We start from the raw sequence: 21876 nt of genomic DNA on the forward strand, positions 1-21876 counted from the left end.
GGTCTGGGGGACTGAGGAAGCTAGCTATATAAGTAATTAATTTGACCGGTAATTGTAGAAGGCGGTTGTCTAAGGTTTGTGATTTGCGAGGTCGCCTCCAGAGCGATCGCAATATGGTAAGCGCGTAGGTGAGGTTTGCCGAGAACCCCACCAGAGCGGATAATGAGCCGAGTGAGGTTGAACCTGTCGTTTTATGTTGTTTCAACAAGACAAAGAGATTAAAGACGACGGCCGGGGAACCTCCGTGTCCTCTATATAAGTGGAAGAGAAAGAGTCAGTAGTTTTCTGCCGATCAAGAGCCTTCTTTTGGATTCAAAGTACGAATAAAGCTTGCAGCTCGAGGGTTTATGTTAGTGTCCAGCCACGGTTATCTTTACTTTTACGGTTTCAATTCCTGGCGAGACGATGCTCCTCTAGAACCTGATAAGTAAGCTAACTTGTCACAGCCTACGATGTTTGATGTAAGCGGATTGAAGTCCCTTCATAGCAACATCCATAATGAAGGGCCTTTGGCATATAGTGACGTTTTGACCGACAAATGCGTGATCCTTAAGATTTCATGTACCGTAGAACATGCCTCAATCCAAACATCGATTTCGGAGAGAAAGGATCATCGTGGTTCGTGCTAGCTACCTACCTAGGTACTGTAGGTACCTAAGGTACCCAAAACCACGCTGAACTGCACCGCCACGATTTCCTCGCTGTGGCACTCCCTGTACTGCACCGCCGCATTTCATTCCATCAACTTCCTCAAGTGACGACGACCAATACCGTGACGTGAGCAACTTGCTGGCTAAACGGGCCATTGTGAAAAGGCGCGTAACCAAGTCTACCCAAGAACTTTCTCCCAATTGCGATTTTCAGACTCAAGCTAGCTTCTGATTGATAATGAATTGAATATTGATAAGTTGCGGCTTCCTATGTCTCTCACGCCAAAACCAAAACGTGCCAAGACCCTCTTCATTGTATAGAGCCTGTGTGGAGGCTTACTTTTCACATCACGCCAATTGTTACCTGGAGTTCAGTGCACGCCAGCCAACCGAACGCGATAGAGAATTTCCCAGTATCTTAATAAGAAAGACGCAGCCTGGCAAACTCCTTAGCCAATACGTATCGTCCCACTCGTCGCGGTCCCGAAAATGGCTGCATCCAACGAGGCGACGGAGCTCAAGCTCGTCTCGTCGATCAGATACAAATTTGCCTCTGCGTCGGGAGATGAGAAAAAGCTTAGTCAAGCTCTTCAATCGCAGCTTACCTCATTGCTTGAAAAAGCCGGTAGCCAACACAAGGCTGTTCGAGAGGATGCAAGTACTCACTCTCTAAGCTCCTCTGGTACTTCTACTCACACTTCCGGTAGACCTTCAAGGCTTTCATGAGTGTCAAGAATTTTGTCCAACCAGCAGGGTATGTTGTGTCCGTTAATTGGGGACTAGCTTAGAAACTCACATAACCAACAGTGTCGTCCTACCCGTTGCGGCCCTCCTAGAACAGTATAAACAGACCACGTCGCCAATCGTGAAACAGTTAGATCTTTCGTTCATTAGAGAAGGCATGTCTCGTCTTGATCAAACAAAACGCCGCGCTCTTCTTCCGGTCATACTACGTGATATATCAAAAGAGTCTAACTCAGCTAGTGCTGCTGGATTTTTTAACATATTTCTTCGCCTGCTCCTGGAAATAAAAGTTCCTGGTAGAGGCACAACAGAAGATCTTGCACTTCGAGAGGCCGTGGGCCTCGCAAATCCGTCTGATGCAAAGTACGTAGCGACTTGGCTTGGGAAGCTATCTCTTTTGCGACAAGACATAGCTTTAGCACCTGAAGAAGAGATTCCATCTAAATTAGAAGCTTCGCCATCAGGACTGACAAAAGAAAATGTTGCCTTTCTACGGAATAAGGACCCGAAATCGTACAAGCCGGACGTTCCGAACAGTCTCAGTCTTCCCGAATGCAAGTTGAAAGCTGTTGGTTTCCTCGCAAGTGGTGCATTCACCGATGACGAACGATATCTACCCATGATATGTGCAGCGGGTTCTGCTGACTCAAGAATCTCATCAATAGCGGATGATGTTATTAAGCGAGCCGACATTGATCTAGAAAACGAGGACGTGATACAGTCGTTATTTGCGGCGCATAGCACATTTCCAGCGCCTCACAGAATACAAATTCTCAGATTACTTTCAAAATCAGCTACTGCGTGTGCCCCAAAGCAGCGGGTTGTTGATGCTGTGAAAGAGGACTTCTCTTTAACCACCGACGAAAAGCCTGTCATAGTTGGCCTTGAGGCTTTGCGACTCCATAAGGCCCTCCTCGGCTTCTTGTCTTGGATCGCACGCAATAGCTCTGAAACCGAAAATGAGGACACAAAGATGGGGCCAGCTCTTGTAACAATTCTCAAGGATTACATACTAGGGCAAGGCTGGCCAGCGCCAAATCTTCAAAACAATCAATCTCGATCTCAAGATGAACAACGCCTACGAGCCCATGCTTACGAGACCATTGGTACCCTGGCAAGAGCGAGTAAACTCGATCATAAAGCAAAAGACTCTCTGCTTAAGTGGCTATTTGACTCATTGGTGTCAGATCCCAGCCCAGACATCGTTGTATATATCGAGGGCGCCCTTTCCAGTATGATGAGTCTTTTCAAGTCTACCGATACGGCCCAGCACCGGGATCTTGAGATACTCCTCCTAGAGTACATGAATGTGCCAGAGCGACAGAATATAAGGACAGCTCGCCATGTTGCTGTACGATTTGCTAATAACTGTCTGCCGTACAACAATATAACAGCGCGATGGTTAAGTATAGTAGCTCTTTCCGCTAGCTCCTCCGAGCGTCGCGATATCTTGGAAGAAGGACAACGAGGATTAGACCCTTGGTGGGCCACAAAGTTACACCCGGAAGAGGAGTTGAAGCTGCCTGACTGGGCGGAGCTAACAAAGTTTCTCTTCGATTCGACAACACGCCAAATTGAAGAGCATGAAATGGCCGTGGACCAGATTTCTAAATACACCTTATATACTAATGACCGCCTTCAAGCGTTTTCTGTAGCAATCCGCTTTGCGAAACAGATACTACTCCTCGCTGCACTTGCTGAGGATACTCTCGAGATAGACTGGGAAGCACGGCTGAATAACCGAATTCGTAACGATCTTGCGGCACAACACTCTATCAGAAAGTATATAAAGACAATAGAAGCTAAGCCGCTCTTACTCCTTCTGAATGCAGCGCTCGATGGACTTCGGGATCACCCTGAAGTAGGTGCAGAAGACTCTCTCGATTGTCTGGCGGATATTTTATCATTTGCCCCTACAGACACTATTATTTCGACACTCTCCGGAAGAGCACACGAATTGCTCGCACTACGTGGATCTAATAATCAAAGGGTTAGGCAGTTGGCATCTAAAACTTTCGGTATTCTTGCGCCTTGGGCTGATCGTACTTCTCTCGACGTTGCTCAATTACGAGAATTCTTGTCATCTACTGATGAACCGCCGGCCTCTCTGTCAGCCCAATACCAATGCTCACTCGTCTGTCTCGCTAGCTGTCTCTCCAAGGCAGCATATTATGGCAGATTAACATCTCCTGAAGCAGCGAGTCACATCGAATTTGTAGTCAGGTGCTCTCTTTTAGGTTTAAGGGGAAGCGACGCGGGTGTTCAAAATGCTGCACTTGATTCTCTCGCACAATTATGGACAGCAGACCTTGGTTGGCCTTCGCAAGAAAACGATTTGAACACTATCATCGACTGTCTCGCCTCTCTTGCGGTGAAAGGCAATGAAAGGTCTATTTATGCGCTTGGCAGACTGTCGATACCAAAGTCAAGTGACGTGCTCCTGAATGGGGAATCTCCCGCAAGGAAGGTTTTGGAGAAGTTATTCAGCCTATCGGATATCAAGCGAACGGAAGTCCACTTTGCCATTGGTGAAGCAATAGCCGCGGCAATAGCCCGTTGGGATTCTGACTCAGTGCAGCTTAGCATCGATGTCCAAGCGGCTGGACATGGCGAGGACATCATAAAGACCCTCCGTAAAAAGCCGGACCAAGTCAGTGACACTCTTAATAAGTTCATCACTGACAGCAAACAAACAAAGCCGTCTCTGATCAAGGCATCGGGTATATGGTTGTTCTGCGTCATTCAGTACTGTTCCGGCTTGCCCGACATTCAATCACGACTCCGAGAATGTCAAATAGCTTTCATGCGGTTATTGACGGCTCGTGACGAGCTTGTACAAGAAACTGCCTCTCGCGGTTTGGCTTTAGTGTATGAGAAGGGCGATCAGTCGCTAAAAGGCGATCTTGTCAAGGATCTCGTCGCCAGTTTTACTGGCACAAACACGCAACTTAAGGTTGATGACGACACAGAGCTTTTCGATGCAGGAGCACTACCCACAGGCGAAGGCAAATCAATCACCTCGTATAAGGACATTATCAACCTGGCCAATGAGGTAGGAGACCAAAGTCTTATCTATAAATTCATGGCCCTAGCAACAAACGCCGCTACGTGGACGGCTCGTTCGGCATTCGGGAGATTCGGGCTGAGTACAATTCTATCCGATGCCGAACTCGACCCTAAAATATATCCAAAGCTCTATCGATATAGATTTGACCCTAATCCCAATGTTCGGAGATCAATGGAGGATATTTGGAAGGCCGTTGTCAAAGATCAGACTTTGACCATTGACGTCCATTTTGACTCTATTATGACCGACCTACTCAAGAGCATTCTTGACGGCCGTGAGTGGCGTGTCAGAGAGGCTAGTTGTGCTGCCATTGCCGATCTCATATACGGACAACCCTATCTCAAGTATGAGAAATATTATACCGATATCTGGCAGGTTGCGTTGCGGGTTCTGGATGACCAGAAAGGCTCGGTAAGAGAATCAGCTCTCAAACTTTGCATTGGTCTTTCAAAGACTCTAGTGTCCCAACTGAAGGAGAACAACTCTTCCTCCTCGACCCAGGCCATGATTGCACAGGTTCTTCCGTTCTTGCTTTCTGATAAAGGAATCGAGAATTCTGTGAAAGAGGTTAAACTTGTGGCCATTACCACAGTACTAGACGTCGTCAAGAACGGAGGTGATACCTTAAAACCCTTCATCCCCACAATCACAACCCATTTCCTCGGGCTACTTAGTACAGTTGAACCAGATCAAATCAATTACTACTATCAAAGGGTCAGCGAGGAAGACCGTGAAGGACTTGACAGGCTGAGAAGCCAAGCGGCCACGCGGTCCCCATTATTCGAATGCATCGCCGACTGTCTCCGATTTACTGATGATGCTGTTATGTCCCAACTTGCTCCTCAGCTAGTAGCGACTATCAAGTCAGCACTTGGAATGCAAACCAAGATTGGCTGTAGTGAAGTACTTAGCACATTGGCTCTGCGTCATAGCATTTATCTCACCCCCTATAGCGCTCTGTTTGTGAAGAGCCTACACGCACAGATCCTAGACCGCAACAATGAAGTAAGCAAAGCATATGCAAAGAGTGCGGCGTATCTACTCAGGTCTGCTTCACCCGAAACTCGAGACCGGTATATAAATAGGCTGGTTGACTTATACTTTGCTGCTGAAGACGAAGTGCGGCGACAGAAAGTAGGAGATGCGGTTCTCGCCATTGCTAAAGTGTCGCCCGATGCCTTCACGGATCTTGAAACCCAGCTCTTGCCCTTCGCATACTTTGCCAAATTCGACACGGACGAGTATGTCTCAGAAGTCTGCGAAGCTGCCTGGAATCAGCATGCGGGAGGGCATCACACGGTGAGACGCTATGTCAACGAGATTTCAGTTCTTGTATCCAAAGGCTTGGAGACGTCAAAGTGGGCTTTACAGCATGCAGCTGCATTTACAGTTGCCTCTATGATTACTGCCTTAAGCAATGCTGCTGGGAAAGACGGGCAGTTTAGTGAATCGGTCGTCCGACAAATATGGCCAGTGCTTGATAAGACACTCTCACTGAAGACGTTCAAGGGCAAGGAAAAGCTAATAGCTGCGTATCCTGTCTTTATCAGACACAGTAAGAAATTCTGGGAAGGCGACACGGCAACATCAGCTCAAACCAAGAAGATTGCGCTTCGGGAAGCTAAACGTAACAACGACGAGTATAGGCCTCATGCTTTCGAAGCCCTGGCCGATTATGCAGCCGTAAGAGAGGATGTAGATATGTATGCAGAGGTGGTGACACTTGTATCTGACTATCTTACGCCGGATACCGAAGCACACAAGCTGACGGAGCTGGAGCGAAAAACCACCGAGGCGGCATTGAAGACTGTCATAACAGCTTATAACCGCCCAAGAATGCGATCAGCGCCAGCTAGTATACTCAGCGACGTAGCTACCACCATCGAGGGAGCAAAGCAATCCATCTCCATTGCCAAAGACACATTATTCACTTACGCTCTGGACCTTCTAGACCAAGCCGCTAAGTCAGCAGTTCCAACGAGCACCGACGAAAGCCTGCTGGCGAAGAGATGGTTCAACCTTCTACTCCACGATGAATCTAATGTTGCGCTAGAGAGTCAGAGGACCGCGAGAGCGAAGGCGCTACTTGCATTTGTAACAGCATGGGAGAAAGGCGTGTTTGGCCTTGCCAATGAGCAGGTCTCATTGAAAGATGACATGGGACAGAAATTGGCACAAATGAAGACGACTGAAAGATCACTGGATGTACAGAGGATACTCGATCAGGCATCCCAGAAATTCAAGGGATGATTGTTATAGAAGCTTGTGATGTACTTGATTAACTAGAGTAGATTTCACTTTCCGAATGGCCTGCGTTAATGTTGAAACTATAGCTTGCTGTAAAATACCGTCTTGAAGTGAAACAGCATTGTCTTCTATCTAGATGAATTTAGCTTCTCGAATTACCTATTTGCGCCGTTTGGGGAACGTCCACTTGGTGTTCACTTCCCTGTCGATTCATCAACCGGGTCGTATCGTCGTATCGGGTGTACAATGTTCGACCCTTTTATTACATAATATGCGTATGAAAAGTAATCGGCTACAGGCATGACGTGAGGTAGATGCCTTCCTTAGGCAGCTCAACAGAAGCAATCCCCTTCAAAGCCAACTCACTTGACATAGGTGTGTGTAATTAATTAATTTCCAATCATTTGCTGCATGTCCTACAGAATGAGCTCAAATGTGAGCTCACTGAATCATGCCGCGTATTCTTCCTTGGAAGCGTCGTGAACATCAAGTATTTGCCCCTCGGGACTCGCCGCGTTCAAGTTCAAGCCCGGTACCGCGTGTTAAACAGGAAGATGCTGCGCACGACCGAGATAGCGAGCACTCGCCATCACCTTCCAACATTGCTGTTACGACGAAAAAGACCCCGAAACGACCATGTAGGAAGCCTACTCTCTGAGCAAGTTGGTGCTTGTCTAACCTGTTTGCTAGATCGATCTACATCAACATCTCCACCACTAGAACCACCGCAGGAGACGTGCGCGCACTTCTGTCTAAACTTCCATGTTACTCTGACTAACAACTCTGATTAGCTTCATGATCGAAGGTACTGATGGTGATGATCGCTATCGAATGGTTGAGGACGAGTTCTTGGCTACGGCTCATCAATTTACAGCTCATTTACATGCCGCGGAGTACAAGCGCCTCAAGGCAAACTCCGAGCTTGAGAATGCCCAGACAATTAAGAATATCTCCCGGCCAGTAGTCGGCCAAATGACCGATATGGTGAAGATGAAGCAAGAAAGGAAAACTCTTGCTGAAAAACAGCGAATTGCGGCTCGCAAGCTTCGCAAAGGGGAAGGAAGCGGCGACGAAAGCACAGAAGACGATGATAAAAATGATTCATGGCAGAAACAGTCTCTATACGGATTAATGGAGAGCCCGGGGAAACGGGCCAAGGGCTTGAATGGATTACCATCAGCGACTTTGGTGACTCGCGCGGCGGCTGGATTTAACAAGCAGTCTACTGTCGTTTCCCCGACTCAGCCAAAGTCGAAGCCTATGGACATTTCTAGCCCTACTCGCCATCATAAGAATAGCAGCGATAATGGCTTGGAGAGCTCAAGTAGCTATCGCATTGCACATCGATCTCCACGCCCAGTACCCACGACGTCCAGAATGGTCGCGCCGCGGAGACCAGAGGCCAAGAAGTTTCAGGCCGGTAGCTCTTATAAAACCACTGAAGATACTCGAAGCGGGAAAACAAAAGCAGCAGAGACTACAGTCATCTCAGAAGACGAAGACCTGGACATAATGACTCGCCTTAAAAAGCGACAAGAAGAACGCAAACGAAACCGTCAGCAGCGAAGATCAACACACAACGAGGTTAAGTCCAATTTGGACGATATTATACCCGGCTTTCTATGAATTAGTTTACAAATGGAGTCTCGTACGGACGCTCGGCCTGAGGTGTGATACGCGCCAGATGTCGGCGCTGTCCATTGTTCCAGTCCAGCAGCGCCGAGTGCTGAGTGACACGGTTGTCCCACACGACTACGGTTCCCTCCTCCCACTTCACTCTCGTGTGGAAATCGGCACCAGTCGCAATGTGGTTGTACAAGAATTTGAGGATCGCCTCGCTCTCTTCCCTCTTTAGACCAACGATGTAGCGAGTAACTGTGGGGCGTAAGTCAGTCTCTACTCATCAATATTTCCTTTTTTTTTTTTTTTTTTTTGAGTTAAGTATAGTGACTTACATTGCGGGTTTACATATAGCGCCTTCTCTCCTGTAACGGGATGCGTACGGACGATCGGGTGGACGTTGGTAACTGGCTCTCGCCTGTTGATGCTTCCCCGGGCGTGCGCTACTGCGACTTGCTCAATACCTGAGTGGACTGCCTTCAAGCCGTGCAGTCTTTCCTGGAACAGTGGGCTCAAACGTTTGTATGCTTCTACACCGTTGGCGAAAAGCGTATCGCCTCCGGTCTTCGGGGTGTCCAAGATATACAAAAAGGTGGTTCCGGGAGGCTGCTGCTCATATGACACATCAGAGTGCCACGCCACGGAGCTCACGCGGTCTGCGAAGAACTGGTCTGAGAAGGTGTCACCAGCGCCGCGGTGCACAAGATGAATCTCTGGGTGTCCCTCAGGTGCGCCGGACTGCGTCACGTTAGCGCCTGCGAGTGTGCGGAGATGGGTTATTTAGAAAACTTCTTACAGTGGGATGGATGTGGTGGCGGCCGAAGTAACCGCCGAACTTCAACGCGTCGGGGATGGAGAGGTCCTTGAAGTCTTGCTTCCGGAAGGCGACGACCTTTCTCTCGGCGACGAAGCGCGCAAGCTGGTCCTTGCCAGCGTCGCTGAGAGAGCTCAGCTGGATGCCGCGGACCTCCGTTCCGATGCCCGGTGTGAGATGGGTCACCTGGGCGCCCTCTGGGAGGAGATCAGGAAACGAGGGGTCCGCGTCCTTGCCGTGTTCGTAGTGCTCGAAGGGCTCAAGGGGCGGGTACTTCACGGACTTGTCCCACGTGGGTAAATAGTGAGGGTATTGGGCGGCCTCGTATCCTTCTTTCTTTCCCTTCTCGGTATCATCTTCGTAGTGGTACGTCTGGAATTCCTTGTACTGGCTCTCCAGGCGGACCTCCTGGGGTTTGCTCACCGTCTCAGTGACGGTCGTCGTAGCAGAAGGCGCCATAATTTTGTATAATGAAGTTTGATTATTTTCCACTTGATCAGTGTCCGAGTACAAAAGATGTTCATTCCATGGGTGGGACGAGCCGCATCACTTTATACAACTGCTCTGATGCTTGCGCCATGTCGAGATACTGATGTGCGAGCAACCCACGATGGCGCAAAACGCTCGCTATCCAATCGAAGAATGTATGCGCCGAGATCCCCGAATCAACCCCAATTCCCCCTCCTCCGCTATCTTGTCTGGGTTTCATAGGGCGAGCACCATTTGGATGGTCATGACACCATTCCACACAGCCCCGCGTTCGCCAGAACGAGCGTTAATGGGTGGTTAATGTTGCTAATGTGGAGTTTGATCACGCAATTTGAGCATCGCGTTGAAACGCCCAATCGAGCCCTAACGGCATTGGGCTCCTTTGTGACAAAGTGAAGCGCTGCCTTCTTGCATCTCGAGACATAACTCTATGATGCCTCTTTGTTCATGAAGTATGGCCAGCTACATAACCATACGAGAGAGCAAGGTTCGCGTCTTAATCTGAAATACAGCGTCATACAGATATGAGTTTCGAGCGAATTCGTATGACGATAGATTGTATCTTGACCACCGTCGAAGATTAGAATCCCTCGTTTATTTGGCACAGAATCTCGGATTCCGATCGATAGTCTAAACCCGTTTGCCCCCTTTCCCCTCACTTTTACCAAAAACATCAACCTGCGTCCGTCGGGAGATATCTACCGAGGCTACGGGCTCTTATTATGAGGACACTGACCTTATCTCCGTACTTCTGGCGCGTTCGCGTCATGTGCATACTTATTGTGCCTTGCTTATGATATTATCGACGGGCGGATGGAGAGATAGGCGATGCAGCTTCCCCATCCGATCCCGCGCCGTTATGTCCCACTGCAAGCGTCGTGCGTGATGACCAACCACGGCTACCATTCTTCGTGAAGCTGCTGTTTGTTGGATGGTTGGTTGGTTGCTGTGCTTCCTGTAATAGCGGGCCTAGTGATATAGCTAATGTGTTGTAACCGTGGTGGTTATCTACTTGCATGATAACGTGATCTATGATTTCTAGTATTGGTTTGCTTGCTATTTATACTTCGCGTCTTGTCTGCTAACACCGAGATCAATGATGTCTCCTGGAATGGAGTCATCAGCGTTGGATCCTTGATTCTATCAGTAACCCAAGGGAGTAAGTAGTCAAGTTAAGGGCGCCACTCTTTAAAAGTTAAGAGTTTTAGTAGAGAAGCACTTCGTGAGAGCGAATGGTGAGTGAATCGCCGTCGTTGCTCTGAATAAGTAAGAGTAGGTATCCTGGCATGAACTATATCTTACTACAGACTTCTTACGGCGATCCAATGGAAACTTCCAAGTTCAACAAGGTCGGCTTGGATTTCTGTACATTAAAAAGAGTTGTCGCAAGGTGCTGGGTTCTCTTGAGTTACACACTACAAGTGCGTCTTGCCAGCTACTGCTAGCTAGTCCAATCTTTTTAGTCTCGGGTATTTGCTAAGGGAACAATGAATATATTGTCGCTCTCAGTTTTCCTGCATTTCTTTCTCTGGCTAAAGCATATCGTTGTTACGTATTCTATTCTTCATATTCGAGGTTTGAAGGAAGCACCATGCGGTAGGATAATGATGGCGGCGTCAATATCTAAGCAGCATCACTTCAAATGCCACTTTTCGGTTAAGCATCTTCAGAGATTGCATATATGCAGTCTTAGGCAAATGTATGCAATACCGAGGTCAAAGTGCCCACATCACATGTCAGTTTACCAATCAGATATTGGATGGAATTTGCAGTGGCGTCAGATGTCCATTTAGAAGTTCTAGTCACTGATAGATAAGCTTATCAATCACAACGAGGGGCAACATTTTTTGAACAACCCCCACCATTACCTTAGCGATTAGATAACATCGCCATTGCTCATAACGAACAACTTCAGCTCCAAAGCATCCGGCTTCTGATATTCTTGAGCTTCGGTTCGACTCGATATACCAACGGCCTCGGAATTCTGGTCGCCATGTCGATGGATCTTGATGCGCCGATGCCCATGGCGGCTCCGGCGCAGGCAGCGCCTGTCACCGCAACGTATGTCCCGAATCTTCATCTGTATATGGCCAGTTACGCTTCATGCGTTGCGTCAGAGGGAATGGAAGCGGCTAGCCTGGGAGATTTGTGGTACGGAAAGCTAACTGCCATATCAGCATTCTCTGTGCGGACTGCGGCGCACCTATCGATGGAATGACAGCGATTGATGCCAAGTGCTATGACTGCTTCAAGCTCACAAAAGATATCTCCCAAGGGATCCAGAGGGAGGCAACGCTACATTTTTGCAGAGATTGTGATAGATGGCTTCAACGGTATGTGCTTGTTGCGCATGCGCTTCAGCTTCCCAACCCCCTCCCCTCCCATATAGACGATTCCTGCTAACCGTTCCACAGTAAGTAGACAACGTCAGCTCATCCACCTACGATTACCGAGCTCCACGACAAGAAGGAAAAATCTCGAAGTTTAAAGCTAATAGGACCTCTTCCGACATCACAGCACCTTCGAGCTGGGTTTCCGCAGCCCCGGAGAGCCGAGAGCTCCTTGCCCTATGCCTGAAGAAACTGAGCCTCAACCGGACGAGAATAATAGACGCTTCTTTCATCTGGACCGAACCCCACAGTCGGCGAGTTAGAGTCAAGTTGGTAGTACAGGCGGCCGTCGCGGAAGACAGGATTATGCAGCAGGGTCTCGAAGTTACATATGGTCAGTAATGTGCTGCTGTGCTTCCCAACTTCTTTTTTGTTTACAGCTCACGGACTTCAATCTTCCCCATTTACCTCTACGAACGGATAGGAGCGCTTACTAATACAATTCATAGTCGTTGCCTACCAACAATGTCCTGAATGTGCCAAGTCATACACCGCGAACGTTTGGAGGGCAAACGTACAAGTACGGCAAGTAAGTACTGCTGACGGCCTTATTCTGTTGTTTTCTAAGTAGCAAAAAACTAACCTAGTCAATAGAAAGTGCTTCATGTGAGCTAGACCCTTAGTTTCCAACTCAGATCTCGTCTAATTTGAAGACGGGGGTTTGATATACTCAGTCAAAACTAATACGATTGATAGAAACGTACATTTTTATACCTCGAGCAGTTGATCTTAAAGCATGGAGCACACCGCGATACTATCAATATTAAAGAGGCGAAGGATGGCATCGATTTCTTCTACAGCGCGAGGAATCAAGCGGAGAAGGTACTCATTACATCTCACTTCAGTTTCGATGCTTAAACTAACTGATCTCTAGTTCGTTGACTTCCTCAACTCAGTTGTGCCCATACGGGTTAAGAAATCGTCAGAACTCATTTCTCAAGACAGCCATACAGCAAAAAAGAGTTTCAAATTCACCTTCTCAGTCGAGTTGATCCCGATATGCAAGGATGATTTAGTCGCTCTCCCAATAGCACTTGCCAAGCAAGCCGGAAACATCTCTCCTCTCTCGATATGCTACAAGATCGGCACTTCAGTCTATTTATTAGATCCCTCAACACTCCAAACGGCAGACATCAGCTCCCCGGTGTACTGGCGAGCTCCCTTCGGGGCACTAGCAGAAGCGAAGGACCTAGTTGAATTTGTTGTGATGGATTGCGAATTGGTTGGGTATGTAAATCGAATACTTGTCCGCCTACGATTACGCTTGAATATTCATTTAAACGAACTCGATGTTCTGAATTGTTGTTGTACTGCTTGAAACTGATTGCTGACGAATTTTTAGTCCTACGAAGGGAAGATGGGTTCTAGCCGATGTAGAATTGGCAAGAGCTACGGATCTAGGCACAAACACCCAGACCTACTGGGCAAAGACACATTTGGGCGGCCTGCTTCATGCAGGTGATTCCGTCATGGGCTATATGCTGACGGGCACTGTGTTCAATAACCCCGAATTTGAGGCCATCGAACAGTCTCACACATATTCTTCTAGAATACCAGATGTTGTTATCGTCAAGAAACACTATCCCAACAAGAGGAGGAACAGGAAGCGAAACTGGAAGGTCAAGCGTATGGCCAAGGATGAAGGTGAATTGCTACCAAAGAAGGCAGACCAGGAACGCATGGATCGCGAGTTCGAGCAATTCTTGCAGGACATTGAAGGGGACGAAGAGTTCCGAGCTGGCGTACAGCTTTACAAACAGCCGAAGAGGCAGCCGCAGCCAGACGAGATGTCGATGGCGACGACAGATGACGAGGGTGATGATGGACCACAGGTCAATATGGAAGAACTTTTGGATGACTTTGACGAGCTTACGATGGAAGATGAACATTAGAGTTGCTGGGCATATAGTCAATCACAATGATCTATTGCATTTTCATGACTATTTCTTTGTCTCTTCGTTCAACAGTGCGATAAGAGACATCATTTTCTAGTTGCTGGACGAACTATTGAATTTCTAGACTCAACTTGCTGTGAGATCGTGAAAGGTCATATATGAGTAGAATGAGATGAGCCGAGGAAGCACCGGTGGTATTAGAAGGCAACATGTAATAGCTATAAATGGCATCACTTATTCAAATTACTCGTCGCCATGCCGAATTCCATAATTGCAAAATGTCTAATCTCGAAAGGGGGTATCATTATTAATAGTATATATATCAAAATAGCTGGCTGAGGACTCTCTTCGCAGCCTCCGTAGGCTGTGCTGCCCCTTTCTTGCCCGCGGAAGACTGTTTGAATTTGCGCAGGCTCTTCGCCTCACCGGCTTCTGGAACGGGTGCGGCGGCCACCTCGGTCTTCTCCGCGTCTCTGGATTTCTTGGCCGCTGCTTTGGACTGTATGCCTTCGAGCTCCTTCGCCTTCTGGATGTTGCGTACGAATTCCTTGTTTTCCTTGGTTGCTTTGCTGATCTCGGCGCGCATTCGAGACTGGCGCTCTGCTGTCTCGGATGCTATCTGCTCGGTAAGGTTGTCTGGAGAAGAAATTCGTTAGTCAATCCTACTGCCGTTGTGTACAATTCCGATTGTAGGTTGAGATAGAGTAAGAGTGGATACTTACGCCACTTGAAGCCTTTGAGGTATCGTAAACTGTTCTCATGTTAGAGAATTGCCGTGAAGGAAAACACGCAGTCTGATTCCTTACCTCCAGATGTCGTCACGGTAATAACTCCCTTTCTTCGCCATGCCTACCGCCGCCAGCGTTGTTCCATTGAGCGTATCGACTGCCGCTTTCGCATCGGACTTCTTCATATACTCCAGCCAGCCCTCGTTGAAATTCTTCTTCCGGTTCTGCCCCTGCTGAAGCCTTCGCGCCCTGACTTGCGCGTCTTCGGGGGCTAGATATACTCTGTTGATCTTTCCAAATTTCTCGAATATCGATCGTACGGTTCCGGGTTTCACTGGAGAAGTCTCGATTAATGAATGGCCAAGTGTAAGACATGAATATTTCGAGATCAAGGATTGAGCGATCCGCAGATCCGTGGAATTAAAACACGGTTCTGACGTACTGAATGGCGGTACTCGGGATATGTATATTACGCCGCTTCTCTTCACTGCCTTTTCGGTAGCCACGAGGTTCTTTTTCGTCAATGGCCCCGAGATGTCTGGTAAATCCGAAGCGCGTTTCGATTTTGATTTGTCTTTGCCAGGAGACTTTTCGCTATTACGTGGCGTCTCGTCTTGCTGATCCTCGCCATTGCTAAAAAATTCTTCTTCATCCTCCCCCAGCTCATCTCCAAAGATCTCATCGTCGCTTAAGGGTTCTTCTTCGTCAGTGCCATCGTCTTGGTTAAGTTTGCGACGCTTAGATGCGCCCTTGCGCGGTTGTTCGGCCTCTGAATCGTAGCCTTGGCTGCCGTCGTCGTCGCTCTCATCGAGGTCAAGAAAATGGTTTCGCTTCTCGGCTGGCATGGTAGCGACAAGAATTACCTCGCAGGAAGGGTATAAAAAGGTATTTAAAGTAAGTGTTGCATCAAACTCCTAATGCTGATGAGAGGCACGGAAACATCCATGTCCATGGAAACCAAAATAATTGAAGCTTTGATAACAGCTGATAAGCATAGCGAGGAATATTCACTTATTGGGGCTTTGGCGGGGTCGTGGTTCGCCCCCTGCTGCACTCAAGTTGCCCCTCCTCCAACTTCTTGGTCAAGATCGGTAGCAGGTGTTCCATGAATGACGTCCGTATCTCTTACCTAATACATTATTGTATATTACAAGGCTTGTATCCTCAAAGCTGAGCAGAGGAATAAGAGAAACCAGTCTCAATTCACCTAATCATTTAACTACCCTCCTGTAAATCAAGATGTCTGTTGAAACTATTACCACGATTTCGCCTACAACCAACGAGCCGATCCTAACTCGTACTGGGGTGAGCGCAACTGATCTTGAAGAGATCCCCAACGTCGCAGCAGAGGCTTTCAAGACATGGCGGGAGACTTCGTTGACAGATCGCACAATCATCATCAAGAAGGCGTTGGGGCTTTTAGAGAAGCAAAAGGACCAGCTAGCCGAAGAAATCACTGTGCAGATGGGACGCCCTATCTCATATACCGGAGTTGAAAGTAAGAATCTAATAACTGGGTATGAGAATAGTCTATCTAACGATCGACTGTCTAGTCGCGACGGCCATCAAACGTGCCAACTACTTATTAAAGATCAGCGAAGATACATTGAAGGACACGGAAGGCGAGGCGGAGAAGGGATTCAAGCGGTTTATTCGCAAGGTCCCTGTTGGACCTGTCCTAGTCATATTCGCATGGAATGTGAGAGATTCCTGGTTCTGAATTAGGATGCAATGATCGATAACTAACATTATCAGTATCCTTATTTAATCTTGGTCAACTCGCTCATCCCGGCTCTTCTTGCCGGAAACACGGTCATTCTCAAACCTTCGCCTCAGACGCCTACAATTGCTGAGCATGTCACTAAGATATTCAATGAAGCTGGGTTGCCGGCCGGTGTTCTTCAATACTTCCACTGTGGCTCGCCGTCGATTATGGAGTCAATGGTTCGAAATCCCAAGGTCTCGCTTATCTGCTTCACAGGCTCTGTTGCCGGCGGCTTGGCGGTTCAGAGGGCTGCGTCTGACAGAATTGTCAATGTTGGACTAGAGCTTGGAGGCAAAGACCCAGCATATGTGAGGGGAGACGTCGATCTCGATTGGGCGGCTGCTGAGATTGTTGACGGTTCTATCTTCAACTCTGGTCAAAGTTGCTGCGCGCTCGAGAGAATTTATGTCGATGAGAAGATTTACGAGCCCTTCATTGAGGCTACGCAAAAGGTCTTGAAGGGTTACAAGGTCGGCGATCCGTTGGAAAAAGAAACCCAAATAGGACCTGTCGTTTCCAAGCGATCTAAGGAAACCATTGAGGCGCATATTAAAGATGCCCTGGAGAAAGGCGCCAAGGATGCGACACCTGAGAACCCGACGTTTACCAACCTCCCTGCCAAAGGCAACTTTGTCAAACCCACCCTACTGATCGACGTCAACCATTCCATGACCGTCATGACAGAGGAAACATTTGGGCCTGTGATTTCTGTCATGAAGGTTAAGAGTGATGACGAAGCAATCCAATTCATGAATGACAGTGAGTTTGGGCTGACTGCTAGCATTTGGACGAAGGACACAGAGAAGGGATATGAGTTGGCTCAGCGGGTCGAGGCGGGTACTGTTTTTGTCAACCGGGCGGACTTCCCGAGCCCCGATCTGGCGTGGACCGGGTGGAAAAATTCAGGCAAGGGCGTGACGCTGAGCAAATATGGTTTCGATCAATTTGTTAAGCTTAAAAGCTTCCATCTTAAGGACTACCCCAATTAGAAGAGCAATGGATGAGTGGAATGTCGCGTCGGCTTCTAGAGTAGTCAGGGTCCGCGCTGGGACATGGTTGATGTTTAGCAGGGATGGCGGTAATCAAGATCTGGCATGTGGATCACACATCTTCCGTCGTTTAGGGGATCCCGAGGGAATGGCACATCTAAGTATAGTGCCTTAATTCGGCAAATGTAGCTTAACCTTACGACCATGTCTCATCATCACCAACGTGTGCGGCTTATTGGGGTGAGCGTGGCAAGGATATTGTCTTAAGCTGGCACATCTCGATAGCTCGACACCATTCCAACTACCAATTAGGACGATGTCATCTTCTGTCTAGACCACGCAACCCTTGTATCCCCCCCTCCCGTAACCTAAACTGGCTGCATTCCGCGGTACGTTCCCGCGTCTTCGACATTGCTCCCTCAATGCCATGCTACCTGATAGTTTTTCTACTCTAAAATTATATACTTTGTAGGTAGGTACTTAAGCTAGTTACCGTTTTCGTCGGCCTCTTTCAGACCTATATGATGTCACGGCCAACCCCAGCACTTACTTCGTCTTTGTAGTCTTGATTTTATCCTCGATTCGACTTCTGCTCAAGAGCTCAGGCTCTATCTAGACTTTCGTCCGTTTCTTTCTCTCCTACGCTTCGTCAACGTACAATTACGGCACAGCGCACTGCCGACCGTCATTCCTTTGTATCGTCGCTTTTGTCTCCTTCAACTCGGCAATCGACAGAGCGGACTTAGAACCCACTTCAACCGAGCTGTAACCGATTGGCGAGGACGAGATATTGTCTAACCGACAATCCCTTTTGACGTTGACTTCGCACCCAGGAATTCATTGGCCTCTAGACCCTCCTTCCAGTAAACACGGCTCGTAGGGCTCATACCCCAGAACGGCCGGCTGCTGCGGTTGTGTAGCCATCCCTCGACCTCTTAGAAGACAGACACTCCTTTCACCACGGTGATAGTGCATAATGTTTGATTGTTGATCAATCGTTTATTCAATCCTCCGGCATCTAAAAACGTCATTCCACCTCCCTACGCACTTACGTGTTTACCTGCCTTTTTCTTTCTTTCTATTTGGAGGAGCAAACCGCAGCGTGCATTTTTCCACTTCTGCAAACCACCGCAAACTGCCGCCCGTAGAAAGGCAGCATAGCCAGTTTCACGACGCTTATTCCCATTCTTATTACCGCTCTTATTACCACGTTTGCCACCCTCGTTTTCCCCATACACTTACGACCACCTACGCAGTAGGACACCTCACTTCAAACACGTTGGCAGTAAGCACATATCGACATCGGTCGACGCATTGCCTACCTACCTACTTCCACTCAGCTGAGGACCGGTAAGCCCTATAAGGCCCTGACACACGTGGATACAAAACTCGGGCCCAAGCCTGTTGTCTCGATCAGCTGTGTGTTGCAGCTGTTGCAGCTTTCAGCCCCAAACAGATGTGCTGAATCATGCGCATTAGCACAAATAACCTCTGTTGCTGTCCAGGCAATTGATTCTTTCATTCATGACCTGCCGTCCTGCCTTCCTGCCTACCTGACCTTTTACTTAATCTACCTGCCTACGACCTTCCACCCCAGGTCGGGTCTGCTCTGCTCTGCTCTGCTCTGCCAACGCGAGTACACCGGTACCGTAAATATATGTACTTGCCTACTTACTTACTTACCTGCACCCACCCGTCCAGCTCTGTACCTTCTCGCTCAGCGTCCGTTGCGAGCCAACAATCTCTGTTGGCAATCCTTCACTCAGCCGTTGCCAACAAGACATTGCCTGTTGTCCTTCATCCGAAGCAGTCAAATCACATTAACATCTTATTCTTCGATCTTGACGAAATTTCGTTTACCGGCCTGCATTCGACAACCAATCTGTGCACTCACTACATCGGGTGCAGCCAACCTGTTGCCACCCGCCGGCCGACTCACCTCTCTCACCATCGCCACCACAATGGCCTGTATACTATTCAGCACTTTCACCACGAGATTGCAGCGACTCGTAGGCATGAAGTCTAAAGCTGCTGCCGCTGCCGCAGCAAAGGAGAAGCGCAACTCTCACCCTTTGCAAATCGTAAGTTTTTTTTTTTTTTTTTTGCCGTATTTTGTTGCCTTGTCCTTGTCCCTGCTAGATGTTTATCCACCTCCACCTCCACTGTCCACCGGCCGACCTCAGCAGCGCCAAGGTCAGCCTGCATACATGCTCTATATTTACCTCTAACACCCGAACTCAGAATGTGGAATGAATGCTGACATATAATGGCCTTTCTTACCTATAGTCCGCACCGTTCAACTTCAAACATGAGACCATCAGTCTTCCCGGACTTTCCGAGGATGAGTAAGTCTCTCTCAATTGCAATCACATCATTGCCGCCCGTCGCCAGGCACACACGTCCGGCAGTTGGATGCACCCTCATTTTCGTCCGAAGCAAAACCAAAAGCCCTTGTGTCTCGCCGCGCCACCTCAACGCCGCCTGCCCCCAGCTTGTCTCGCTTGCTCGGGGCTTTGTCAATGCCTCAGCCCCCATTGCTTCCCCCGGAGTACCCACCAACTCGACCTTCCTCTTTTTCTTATTCCTAACACAGCAGGCCATCGATGAAATTGTCTGTTTCAAACGCGTACTGACTTTCCTCTTCCTTATGTAGCATTGCCATCTTGAAGGAGAAGGCGGCTGCTTCCCGTCTCGGTGTCGCCGGGGCCAACAAGGACCGCTCTTCCCCTTTCGGTAGCCCCCGCAAGGCACCCCGGGCTCCACCGTCCCCGATGCGAGCCGTCGCGCCCGTCACTGTGAGTTACCCATTATTATTCATCCCTGCACCGATTGACGCGACGCGAATCTCTTGTGTTGCATTGACATTCCTCTGCCCCCTGCCCTAATCTCGTTTATCTGGGTCGTGCTACTATATCGGGTGGCCCCATGTTGTACATACCAAGGACGATTTGCCCCTTGAAGATCTGCCAGATACTAATTCTCCGAGTCGTACAGGTCCGCTCTGACACACCCCTTTCTATGGAGGACAATCTTATCTAAGGTTCGGCTAGCGCTGGCGTACGCCTTGCCAAACGAAACAAAACACCGTTCTGATGAACATCGTCATGAATATGTCGGCATTCATTTCTCAACAGCATCGTCATGTCTAACAGCAAGCTGGGAGATAGTTATCATGACGGGGATTGCAGTATTATTCTGAGCAATGTCCATGCTGTATTCGCCTTGTGGACCAATGCCCTTTCTAGTGTGTACTTTACGCTTTTCTCTTCTGCTTCTGTCATCGTTTTAAGTCCTTGATTGGACATATCTCTTCGGCGTCGGACATTCTTCGGTATAATACCCCTAGGGACAGAACCTCTATTGGGAGACCCCCTAATTGCGATTGATTCGAATCTTGAGGCTGTCTTGTTTTTTTTCCCCCTCATAAGTCTCTTGTTGTTCTGGTTGGCACGGCGGAGTTTCAGGAACTAGGGTAGAATGGGTAGATGAACGATCATAGCAGTCATGCATATTCACATACAAATTCATTTCAACTCCTCATTGTGATATTATTAACAAGTATTTCCCCATATTGGGTGAGGACAAGATCGGGACTTGAGGTTCATGGTAGCCTTTTTGTTTACCTTTATTGGATCCTGATGCATTTATTTTGTGCACATACCGCTCAATGTGTATTGACCTTGGTCTTGATGTTTACGTATTAATCTACCCTTTATACGAATTCACTTTGTACACCCCGACTTGATACCTTACTGACATGAATACATGTTCACTTATGGTCTCACGTTCTCTTTCCGGCACCTAAACTCACCATTATCTGCTAGGTGCTCTCCGTGTCTAGCCGAAATTGCTCTTCGTCCCAGACTCTGGGACCCAGAGTGTATCAAAATCTAGAGCAAGGCAACGGGATGTGCTCAGTGCATTCACCGCACTTCCCCTTTTTCTTCACTATCGACCCAAGTCTGTGGCAGCGCAAATAAATCCCATTCACCTGACCCCTATTTCCAATGCCATTGTCCACCACATCGGTACGCACCAAGCATTCAGACGCGTAGACAGAAGGCAACTATGTACTAATTACCAGAATTTTGCGTGGATTGGGTGCCCCGGACTGTCGAGTGTACTTCATTGGCGCTTGGGCCGACTCACAATCAATGTTTACCTCGAACCCCCTATCGCTCCTTCCCTATTACCAAACTACATTCATTACGTCAATGGGGCAATGGCGTTAGTTAGGATGAAGAGCAAACAACTGCACACATTGTAGCGGCGCCAGGGTCACCAGCGTTCTTCTGTATTTAACCATGTCCTCTCACAACATATCCTTCGTTCTCCTTCCTTTCTTTTCTTCTATATCCTGAAGTTCACAGCTCCTTCACTCATATTCACTTTCTCCTACATTCATCACGTTCATACCTGATATACCATCAAACAACTCCAACAAAAACTTCAATACATCCTTCGTATATACTGCACTC

General features: G+C 48.2%; 7 protein-coding genes across 7 annotated transcripts; 5 read left to right on the forward strand and 2 right to left on the reverse strand.

Moving 5' to 3' along the window:
• Nucleotides 1–777: 777 nt before the first annotated feature.
• F5B22DRAFT_581319 (ECM29 protein) lies at nt 778–6838 on the forward strand. Its single transcript, XM_047973266.1, has 3 exons — nt 778–1304; nt 1358–1404; nt 1458–6838. Exons 1-3 carry the CDS (start codon nt 1140–1142, stop codon nt 6709–6711), a joined length of 5466 nt encoding a protein of 1821 aa, XP_047824799.1. The 5' UTR covers nt 778–1139; the 3' UTR covers nt 6712–6838.
• Nucleotides 6839–7074: 236 nt separating this feature from the next.
• Nucleotides 7075–8500, forward strand: F5B22DRAFT_581444 (uncharacterized protein). The gene is made up of 3 exons (XM_047973268.1): nt 7075–7346; nt 7399–7444; nt 7500–8500. The coding sequence occupies exons 1-3, from the start codon at nt 7160–7162 to the stop codon at nt 8332–8334; spliced, it is 1068 nt and encodes a 355-aa protein (XP_047824800.1). The 5' UTR covers nt 7075–7159; the 3' UTR covers nt 8335–8500.
• F5B22DRAFT_581399 (uncharacterized protein) lies at nt 8279–9830 on the reverse strand. The gene is made up of 3 exons (XM_047973267.1): nt 9125–9830; nt 8664–9066; nt 8279–8583 (listed from the first exon to the last, which is right to left on the reverse strand). Exons 1-3 carry the CDS (start codon nt 9599–9601, stop codon nt 8336–8338), a joined length of 1128 nt encoding a protein of 375 aa, XP_047824801.1. The 5' UTR covers nt 9602–9830; the 3' UTR covers nt 8279–8335.
• A 1575-nt stretch (nt 9831–11405) lies between these two features.
• Nucleotides 11406–13958, forward strand: F5B22DRAFT_631293 (NMD3 family-domain-containing protein). Its single transcript, XM_047976612.1, has 8 exons — nt 11406–11692; nt 11809–11963; nt 12149–12355; nt 12471–12550; nt 12616–12627; nt 12718–12843; nt 12896–13248; nt 13364–13958. The coding sequence occupies exons 1-8, from the start codon at nt 11625–11627 to the stop codon at nt 13911–13913; spliced, it is 1551 nt and encodes a 516-aa protein (XP_047824802.1). The 5' UTR covers nt 11406–11624; the 3' UTR covers nt 13914–13958.
• Nucleotides 13959–14142: 184 nt separating this feature from the next.
• F5B22DRAFT_631297 (uncharacterized protein) lies at nt 14143–15581 on the reverse strand. The gene is made up of 4 exons (XM_047976613.1): nt 15087–15581; nt 14723–14978; nt 14639–14667; nt 14143–14552 (listed from the first exon to the last, which is right to left on the reverse strand). Exons 1-4 carry the CDS (start codon nt 15487–15489, stop codon nt 14239–14241), a joined length of 1002 nt encoding a protein of 333 aa, XP_047824803.1. The 5' UTR covers nt 15490–15581; the 3' UTR covers nt 14143–14238.
• A 302-nt stretch (nt 15582–15883) lies between these two features.
• On the forward strand, nt 15884–17398 carry F5B22DRAFT_652603 (aldehyde dehydrogenase; the record flags this gene model as incomplete). Its single annotated transcript, XM_047979629.1, has 3 exons — nt 15884–16142; nt 16198–16343; nt 16400–17398. 3 exons carry the CDS (start codon nt 15884–15886, stop codon nt 17396–17398), a joined length of 1404 nt encoding a protein of 467 aa, XP_047824804.1.
• A 1728-nt stretch (nt 17399–19126) lies between these two features.
• Nucleotides 19127–21095, forward strand: F5B22DRAFT_631302 (uncharacterized protein). The gene is made up of 4 exons (XM_047976614.1): nt 19127–19479; nt 19685–19743; nt 20052–20193; nt 20393–21095. Exons 1-4 carry the CDS (start codon nt 19360–19362, stop codon nt 20435–20437), a joined length of 366 nt encoding a protein of 121 aa, XP_047824805.1. The 5' UTR covers nt 19127–19359; the 3' UTR covers nt 20438–21095.
• The last annotated feature ends 781 nt before the right edge of the window (nt 21096–21876 follow it).

This window comes from Xylaria bambusicola (assembly GCF_022495145.1).
Source record: "Xylaria bambusicola strain CBS 139988 unplaced genomic scaffold F5B22scaffold_99, whole genome shotgun sequence".
NCBI lineage: Eukaryota > Fungi > Ascomycota > Sordariomycetes > Xylariales > Xylariaceae > Xylaria > Xylaria bambusicola.